The sequence below is a fragment of the Rhincodon typus genome, chromosome 28 (assembly GCF_021869965.1).
Source record: "Rhincodon typus isolate 14 chromosome 28, sRhiTyp1.1, whole genome shotgun sequence".
NCBI classification, from domain to species: domain Eukaryota; kingdom Metazoa; phylum Chordata; class Chondrichthyes; order Orectolobiformes; family Rhincodontidae; genus Rhincodon; species Rhincodon typus.
Genome location: NC_063359.1, coordinates 39,872,631 through 39,882,780, shown reverse-complemented (window position 1 = coordinate 39,882,780; position 10,150 = coordinate 39,872,631). Strand labels below are relative to the sequence as shown.

The window sequence follows — 10,150 nt, the reverse complement described above, 5'->3', positions numbered from 1 at the left end:
ACACACACACACACACACACACACACACATATTCACGCGGGCACCCACACAAAGCCCAAACACACACCTCATACAATCACAGACACACATACACAACCGCACCCCCCCCCAACCCTCCCAAAGCCGGAACCTAGTTTGATGTTTCCTGTCCACCTTACTCAGACACCGAGATTAAGGCACACCTCTAACACTAGCTGCAAACTCTCACTCTTTACCCGGATCTCTCCTTTTTTAAAATAAATAAACTGTGTTTTTCAGGACTGCCTGCTTTACCACTCACTTCTGAAGTGTTGACACTGTTGTAAAGTAGGAAATGCAGTAACTCAATTTCACACAGTGAACAGAAATGTGACGCTGATTGAGGAATTATTGGCCAGAATCCCCCTACTTTTCTTTCAGATTGTGCTATGGGATCTTTGGCATCCAGCAGAACTCACCAACTGTATGTGTGCTTGCTTGAACCCCTCACCTGAAAGATGGTACCTCAGAGAGTGCAGTATTCTGACAGCACCGCACTGGAGTGCCAGGCTTGGGTTTCACACTCTAGAACGGAGTGGGATTCAACCCCAGAAGCTGAGCCCAGGATCAGAGGGACCTTGGTGTGCACACCCACCAATTCCTGAATGTGGCAGGACAGGTGGATACACAGGTTAAGAAGGCATTCAGGATTCTTTCCTTTATTAGCCAAGGTATATAGCTGAGGAGCAGGGAGGCGATGCTGGGACTGTAGAATTACTGTGTGCAGTTCTGGAACCCACATTGTGGGAGGAATGTGATAGCACTGGAGGGGGTGCAGAGGAGATTTACCAGGATGTTGTCTGAGCTGGAGAGTTTCAGCGATGGAGACAGATTGGACAGAATGGGGTTGTTTTCCTTAGAGCCGAGGAGATTGAGAGGGGACATGATTGAGATGTATGACATTATGAGGGACATAGACAGGAAGGAACTTTTCCACTTGATAGTGGGTTAGTGACCAGGGGGCAGAGAACATAAGACAGTACAGCACAGGAACAGGCCCTTCGGTCCACCATGTCTGTGTTGGCCACGATTCTATTCTAATCTGCCTGCACGTGATCTGTATCCCTCTATCCCCTGCCTGTTCACGTGTCTCTAATGCGTCTGAAGATTTAAGGTAAGGGGCAGGAAGTTTAGAGGGGGATGTGAGGCAAGGTTTTTCACCCAGAGGGTGGTGGGAATCTGGAATTTACTGCCTGTAAGAGTGGGAGAGGCAGAAATCCTCAACCAGATTGAAGACACACTTAGATGTACATTTGTGATGCCAAGGTACACTGGGCCAAATGCTGGCAAATGGGATTAGAATAATTTGGTGGTTATTTTTGATTAGCACAGACTTGATGGGCCGAAGGGTCTTTTCATGCATCTCCGTGACCTTCCAATTCACAAGCAAGAAGGAGACTCACTGCTGGCACCTGCCTGGTATCACAACACACCAAATGCCAGTAAAGTCTGTGCCCACCTGCTATTGAACAAAAGCTGCTGTTGTCGAATAGCCGCAGGGACCCGTTCTCCCAGTAAGGTACAGTACAGCGATTCCACTCTGGCAAAGATGGTACCAACTTTCAGTTTATAGGTCAGGAGGTTACACCGCAGAACCCCAAGGGACTGGTCAGAAAAATCAACATTATCGGAGTAATGCTGAGGTAAAGAATTTGACTGAAAACCTGTTGATTCAGCAAGAATTTATTCTCGATAAATTTCATCCGGCATCAGAAACAGAAAGAGGCAAAACAACCATTAAGGAAGCTTCAGCATAGGAACAAGACCGTAAGGAATAAGAACAGAAGGAGGCTGTTTGGCCCCTCGAACCTGCTCCACCATTCAACAGGAACATGGCTGATCCGAAATTCCTCACATCCGCTTTCCCACCCTCTTCCCAGTCAACTGTCATTGGACATTGTCCTGGCGGTTTCTTCGTCTCCAATTTTCCCTCCACCCAACACGTTCACTATCGGTTGCTTGCCTGTCCATTTTCACAGCACCCACAGCCAGTCAGAACGGGAATGGAATTCTCAGCTGTCCATTGGACGATTGTTCTGAATATCAGAGCAGCCTGGTGGGTCAGGTTCGATTCCTCCCTCGGGCAACTGTCTACGTGGAGTTTGCGCACTCTCCCCGTGTCTCCGTGGATTTCCTCCGGGTGCTCCGGTTTTCTCCCACAGTCCAGAGACGTGCAGGCTAGGTGGATTGCCCATGTTCAATTGGCCTGTAGTGTTTTGGGATGTGCAGTTTAGGTAGGTTAGCCATGTGGTGTTATGGGGAATGGGGTGGATTGGACAGGATTCTCTTCCGAGGGTCGGTGCAGATTTTGATGGGCTGCACGGCCTCTTTCTGCACTGTAGGGACTCCAGGAATCTTGACTGTTGACCAAGAGGGCTTGACTTACCAGGTCTGATATGACAAGGAAAAGTATTCAAAAAGAATTTTCTGAAAAAAAATACAATTTCCTTGACAGCCCCTGAGCTGAGTTTTGCCCGGGTTTGGGTCTCTCGACAGTGCCCTGGAACCTAGTCTAAGCCAACTTCTGGAGATGCTCTTGTAATCCTGGAGATTTAGTGTCATCAGTGTCACACCATGACTGTGTCCTGGGGCACGGTCAGTTTCCTTCCTACAGCGCTGAGTGCATCCTTTCCTCCCGCTCTGTCACCATCTTGAATAAACTTTTGGCATTTCTCTCACCTGGGAATTGGTGGGGAGGGGGACGGGGAGGTGGGGTGGAGGACAGGGATTGGAGGGGGAGCAGTTTCACAGGTCAGACCCTCAGCAGCATCCTGGCACGGTTAGGCTTACCCTGCCCAGTAATACAGGGTTGGCTCCATTCATTTGCCAGCGTCCAGGGAGAGTCACAGTCTCAGAGACCAGCAGCTGCCTGCTCACTGCTGAGAATGTTTAACAGAGTGGCGGGAGAAATAAAGAGGTGCCTTCACTGGGCGTCCCCTTCAGGACCTCTCCCAAAGAGTCACAGTGCACCCGCACTGCCATCAGGGAATGGGCCTCCAACTCATCTTGGTATCTCTGGGAGTCCCCTGGGCCCAGGAGTCTTGGGATTAGATGGCAAGTTGGTGGAGCTGGGGAGAGGATTCCATGCTGCAACATCAGTAAGGTCCAGTCCACCATCCCCAAGGGATCTGGGAGGGTAGGAAACCGTAGGACACAGAATTAAAATACAATACAGGAGCAAGTGACTGCAGATGCTGGAATCTGTACTGAAAACAAAAAGTGCTGGAGGTCACAGCAGGTCAGGCAGCATCTGTGGAGAGAAAGCAAGCTAACGTTTCACTAACGTCTAGATGACTCTTCATCGGAGCTCTGATTACCAGCTTTGATGAAGAGTCATCTAGATTTGAAACGTTAGCTTGCTCTCTCTCCATGGATGCTGCCTGACCTGTTGTGATTTTCAGATTTAAACCAATCAGCTTAAAAAGAGGGGGAGCAGGATGTTGTGACCCAGAGTGTGTTTTGCCTGAAAGCAGATTCAATAGTGACTTTCCAAAGGGAATTGGAGAAATAGTTAGGGGTAAGGGTTAGCTCAGTTGGCTGGACAGCTGGTTTGCAATGCAGGGTAACCCCCAACAGCATGGGTTCGATTTCTGGAGTGACTAAGGTCATCCTGAAGGACCTGCTTTCTCAACCCTACCCCTCCACCAACTCAAGGCATAGGCACCCTCAGGTTAAATTCACCTCTGGTCATTGCTTTCTCTAATGACACAGCAACACATGACGCTGTGAAAACATAGCAACTTTCAAATTGCTGGAATATTGACAAGAGCTAGCACAGGTACAATGGGGTGAATGGCCTCCTTCCAAGCTGCACCCTTTGCTAATTCCACCCCTCCCCAGTGCTGGAGTAAGATAGGTCTTCATTCCCCACGAGGAGTTACACTGGAACAGTCCAAATGACTGGGCGCAGAATGCTTTAACCCAGGAAAGTAACAAACTACTCTTCGAATAGAAATCCTGTAGCAACAGAAGAGAATTTTTGAGGATGACACCAGCCTGCGAGGTTTATCACCGTCAGGAAAATATAAACAAGTTGGAGTTGCCTTCTGAAGAGAAAAGAAACCTGAGGGGCAACGTAATAGAGGTTTTCACTAAGACTTTGACAGGTTAGATGGAGAGAGAGAGAGAGAGAAAGAACATTTCCACTAATGGCAGAGATTAAAACTAGGAGTCACAAGTATCAGACAGTCACTAATAAATCCAGTTAGGAATTCTGCAGAAACCTCTTCATGCTGAGAGTGACAAGAATGTGGATGTCCCCCCCAACCCCCCTCCACAAGGAGTGGGTGAAGTGAATACTGTATGGGGAGAGGCTGAATAACTACATCAGGGAGAGTGGAATGTATCGAAGGGGGTATGTTAGGGTGAGATAAAGGAGAGCTAGCAGGCTTAGATGTGACATAAACACCCAAGCCTAGCATGCCCATTTGGAGCAAATGGCCTGTTTCTGTCCTGTACAGTCTGATTGCAAAATAAAGAAGTTTACCAGGAATTGGCCACATGAGGTGCAGGGAGGATGTTTACGCTGGTCGGGGAGTCAAGAACCAGGGACAAACAAAATTACAAATATGTTGGAGAAACTCAGCAGGTCTGGCAGCATCCATGAAGAGGAAACAGCATTTATGTTTCGAGTCCAGTGACTCCTCTCCAGCACCTCAGGGACCAGGGACACCGTCTCAGGGGGATATAGGGTAGACCACTGAGGAGTGACATGAGGAATCTCTTCACTCAGATGCTGGTGAATCTGTGAAATTCTTACCCAACAAAAGGTTGTGGAAGTTGGGGGCGGGGGGGGTCACTGAGTATGGATCTGGGGGTAAGCAGAAACAGGCTATAAAGAGTTGGATGATCAGCCATGGTCCAATTGAATAGCAAAGCAGGCTCGAGGGGCCGAATGGCCTCCTCCTGCTCTAGATTCTATGTTTTCTTTTGTCTAATATTGTGCTCATGTACATAAAAGGAAACACTGGAATTAAAGAAAGGTTTCCAACGCAAAGTTAGTTATCTTCTCTGAAACCATTCTGTTCCTTTCCTCAACCCTCCATCGATGTTCAGGCTGCACAGGCCATGGAACGGCGTCTGAGAGCACAAACCCCCAATTCATACCATGTCCCCACCCCCTCCACACGCCCAGCGGCACTGAGGCCACCCCATGCCCCCTGACCCTTCCACACCATCATTCACTGAGTGCCTAACCCAGGAACATTCTTAATAAATTAAAACAAAGAGCTGTATGACTCTATAACTGCAGATGTTGAAGATTGGAAACAAAGTCAGAAAGTACTGGAAAGGCTCAGCAAGTCTGGCAGCATCTGGAGAGAGAGAAACAGTTAAAGTTTCAAGTCCAGAATGACTGCTTCAGAATTCAGTACCTTCTGGATCGGTTTGACTTAAGTTAATCAGCAACAACAACTTGCATTTAGACCATAGAATCCCTACAGCGTGGAAACAGGCCCTTTGGCCCAACAAGTCCACAGAGCATCCCCCAATCTACACATCCCTGAACACTACGGGCAATTTAGCATGGCCAATCCATCGTAACCTGCACATCTTTGGACTGTGGGAGGAAACCGGAGCACCCGGAGGGAACCCACGCAGACACAGGGAGAATGTGCAAACTCCACACAGACAGTTGCCCGAGGGTGGGATTGAACCTGGGTCCCTGGTGCTGTGAGGCAGCAGTGCTCACCACTGAGCAGCCCATCTTGAAGATAATAAAATATCCCATGGTGTTTCCAACAGGTGTGGAACCAGAGAAACTTTCACACTGAGCAAATTAAAAAGAAGACGCTATTAGTACAGCTTACCACAAACTTAGTCCATGGTCAAAGAGGTAGATTTTTAGGAGTGTCTTAAAAGTGGAGAGAGATGGGTGGAGAGGTTTAGGGAGAGGATTGCAAAGCTTAGGGTCAACACTGCTGAGAGAGCAAAGGAACTGTGCAATACACAAGAGGTCAGAGAGTAGAGAATTGCAGAGATGTTGAGGGGTTTTAGGCACTGATGGAGATTGTGAGGTTAGAGAGGAAGGTGGTGGCCTGAGAGTGATGAGAGTCAATCTGTGATAAAGTGACCGCTCTGTTGCGGGTGGTATGGGGGATTTCTGATTGCAGTAACGTTAACCGAAGTCACACAGGCCATCCCCGAAGTAATGACAGAAAAGGTGAGGACAGGCGGCAGCACAGAGGGATCAGATGTTCCAGTATTCGTGACCCTCCCCCTAACTGCCCTTGAACAGAGTGGCTCTGCAGAACATTTCAAAGGGCCATTAGGGGTGAGCCCTGTTGCTGTGGGTCTGGAGTCACGTGTAGGCCAGGCTGGGTAAGGATGGCAGATTTCGCCCCCCGGTAAAGGGCTTTAGTGAATCAGTGACAGGGCTTCCACAACAATTGATGCTGTTACAGAGGTGATCATCAGTTGAGTTTAAATTCCACCAGCTGTGGTGGGGGTGGTGGGATTTGAACCCAGGTCTGGATGTTGGTCAGGGATCACTGACACGACCACAACACCATGGTCTCCCCCCACTTCCAGCTCTGCCTTGCCACTCTGCCCTGAAATAAGACCCCGAGTGTCATTCTCCCCCACAGCCATGTGTATTAGGTGTGAGAACACGCAGGGTAAGGGGTGCTGCCAGCTGGCTCTACAGTGCCACCCTGACAGGTGCGGGATCGCTGACCGTTCCTATGCCTTCAGACCGTGCTGGGTCTCCCGGTGACGCCGGAGGTCCACTTTCCGCTGAAAGCCTTTGGCGCAGAGCTCGCAGCCGAAAGGTTTGAAGCCCGAATGCTTGCGGCTGTGGGTGATCAGGTTGGAACTCTGGCTGAATGACTTCCCACACACCTGGCACTTGTGAGGTTTCTCTCCTGGAAACAAACCACGAGAAAGACCCAGTGAAACAAACAGAGCTCGGACTCCCCTCACGCAACCTCCCGAGGCACTTCGCAGCCGGTTAAAAAATCATAGAACGCCTACGCTGTGCAAGCAGGCCATTCGGCTCATCAAGTCCACACTGACCCTCTGAAGAGCATCCCACCCTATCCCTGTAACCCTGCATTTCCCATGGCTAACCCACCCAGCCTGCACATCCCTGAGCACTATGGGCAATTTAGCATAGCCAATCCACACCTTTGGACTGTGGGAGGAAACCGGAGCACCCGGAGGAAACCCACACAGACACGGGGAGAATGTGCAAACTCCACACAGACAGTTGCCCGAGGCTGGAATCGAACCCGGGACCCTGTGAGGCAGCAGTGCTAACCACTGAGCCGCCGGGCCATCAAAGTTGTTGTTTGAGACGCAGCCCCTGTTCAAATGCAGGGAACACCACAGCCATTTTGTGCACAGGCAGATCCCACAAACATCTATGAAACAGTGACCACATAATCTCCTTCATTAACCTTATTTGAGAGATAAAGATCGAGGCCAGCTCATCAAGGTTGCCTCATGGGTAAAGGCTTAACAGGTTCAGCCAGCACCTTTGGACAGGGGTTTAGCTCAGTTGGCTGGACAGCTGGCTACTAATGCAGAGTGACGCCATCAGCATGGGTTCGATTTCTATACCAGCTGAGGTTACCATGAGGGACTCTCCTTCTCAACCTCTTCCCTCTCACAGGGTGTGGTGACCCCCAGGTTAAACCATCGCCAGTCAGCTCTCTCTAATAGGAGAGCAGCCCTGTGGTCTATGGGTGGCATGGTGGCTCAGTGGTGAGCACTGCTGCCTCACAGTGCCAGGGACCCAGGTTTGATTCCACCCTCAGGCAACTGTCTGTGTAGAGTTTGCACATTCTCCCCGTGTCTGCGTGGGTTTCCTCTGGGTGCTCCGGTTTCCTCCCACAGTCCAAAGATGTGCAGGTTAGGGTGGATTGGCCATGCTAAATTGCCCGTAGTGTTCAGGGAGGTGTAGATTAGGTGGGTTTATAGGGGGATGGGTCTGGGTGGGGATGCCCTGAGGGTCAGTGTGGACTTGTTGGGCCAAAGGGCCTGTTTCCACACTGTAGGGATTCTAAGACTATAGTGACTTTACCTTCATGCTTGGAGTTGAGAAGAATCAGAGGTTACTTAATTGAACCATATCAGATCCTGAGGGGGTGTAATCAGGTTGATGTGGGAAAGGATGTTTCTTCTTATGGGAGAATCTAGAACTAGGGGTCAAAATTTAAACATAAGGAGGGGAGGGGCACCTTCTAAAACAGAGATGAGGAATGTTTTCTCTCTGAGGGTTGAGAATCTTTGGAATCCCTTCCTCAAAATGCAGTAGATGCAAAATCTTTATATATTTTCAAAGCAGACAGATTCTTGACGACCAAGGGGACGAAAGGTCGAAACTTTTCCCTTGACAGAGGGTTCAGTCACCAGGAAGGGGGATAGATTGAAGATAAGGGGCAGGAGGTTATAGAAGGGATGCGAGGTAAATGTTTTCCACTCAGATGGTGGCAGGAATCTGGAACTCACTGCGTGTGAGGGTGGGAGAGGCAGAAGTCCTCAGCACATTGAAGTAGGATTTAGATGTGCATTTGGGATGCCAAGGCTATGGGCCATGATGTGGAGGTGCTGGTGTTGGACTTGGGGGGGACAAAGTCAGAAATCACACGACACCAGGTTATAGTTTATTTGAAATCACAAGCTTCTGGAGCGCTGCTCCTTCGTCACCTCCAAAGGCTTGTGATTTCAAATAAACTTGTATGGCTATGGGCCAAGTGCTGGGAAGTGGGATTACAATAGTTAGGTGGTTGTTGTTGACTGGTACAGACTTAATGGGCCGAAGGGCCTGTTACTGTGTGGTAGATCCATGTGACTCTCTGATTATCAGAGATACGCAGGGATGTAGAGTGAGGTTAAAATCGTATCAGCCCCTGATCTTATTGAATAGTGGACCCGACCCAAAAGGCCAAGTGGGCCTATTGCTGTTTGTGCTGACGTCAATTTCCTTGCTCTTCTCCGAGGTAGCAGCCATGAGATCACTGACATTGATTCAGATGGTCGACAGGGCCAAAGTTTAACTTCTCATTCCAAAAAGAGGGAATTAATTACAGAAAGCCAGGCAAGGAGAACCGAATCCATCTCTGTTTTACCTTCATAAGCTAAAAACCTGAAAGAACTGCGGACGCTGTGAATCAGGAACAAAAACAGAAGTTGCTGGAAAAGCTCAGCAGGTCTGGCAGCATCTGTGAAGGGAGAAAAACAGAGTTAACGTTTCTGCTCTGGTGACCCTTCCTCCGAACTGAGTTCCAGGCCCGAAACGTTAACTCTGTTTCTTCCTTCACAGATGCTGTCAGACCTGCTGAGCTTTTCCAGCAACTTCTGTTTTTGTTACCTTCATAAGCTTTTACTTACAGAAATATACGTTCTGAACATGCACCAAGAATCCCACACAACCAGTTCCAGTCTGTTTTTATTGAGTAGGGCACACATGTTAACATCTACTACCTGCACACAATTCAAATACCCATCACTCCTCCAGTACATGCTGTGTCAGGCTGCATTTCTGAACCCAGGTGTCTGGACCCACAACTTTCAGTGAGATATTTTCCAAATCATCCTGCTCAGGAATGTTATTACACACCTCTGGAGCAGGTCAGACTCGAACCCAGGCCTCCTGGATCAGAGTTAGGGACACTCCCAGTTCACCACAGGAGGCCCCCAATCTACCTTCAGGTGAAGGGAATTCTGTGGCTGACCTATGGGTGGAGCAGATCTTCAGGTATCGGTGCCCTCCACAGCCAGAGGAGCCAGGCAGTTACTCTACTGACTTCCTGAACTATGTGTCTCAGTGACATTCCACACCAAATTTACAATCAACTCGGCGCTTGTGGGACCTGCTGCAATCCTGACATTACAACAGTGACTGCTTAAACATAATACAGCAACTGGCTCCAAAGCTGGTGCTCAGGAAAGGTGCTATGTAAATAAAAGATTTTATTTATTCTCCAGTCTTCACTCTAAACACGGAAACTATGTATGTTCTTGTCTGACTGTAGGTATTTCCCTGCGTACCTGTGTGTTTGGGGGTATACCCTGTGTCCCTGTGTGGGTGGGAATATACCCTGCGTACCTGTGTGGGTGGGGGTATACCATGTGTCCCTGTATGGGTGGGGGTATACCCTGCATACCTGTGTGGGTGGGGGTATACCCTGCG

General features: G+C 49.1%; 1 protein-coding gene across 3 annotated transcripts in view; it reads right to left on the bottom strand.

The window, feature by feature from the left end:
* The window catches only part of gfi1b (growth factor independent 1B transcription repressor), a 31,959-nt gene that overhangs the window by 6,711 nt on the left and 15,098 nt on the right, over positions 1 to 10,150 (bottom strand). For 2 of the 3 annotated variants that reach the window (XM_048613773.1, XM_048613775.1), the window contains one exon: positions 1,686 to 6,878. The exons of the other annotated variant lie outside the window; for it this stretch is intronic. In XM_048613773.1, coding sequence (XP_048469730.1) covers positions 6,697 to 6,878 — 182 coding nt within the window. In that variant the 3' untranslated portion in view covers positions 1,686 to 6,696. Of the gene's footprint in view, positions 1 to 1,685; positions 6,879 to 10,150 lie in introns of those variants that run through there. 3 annotated transcript variants of the gene reach the window in all.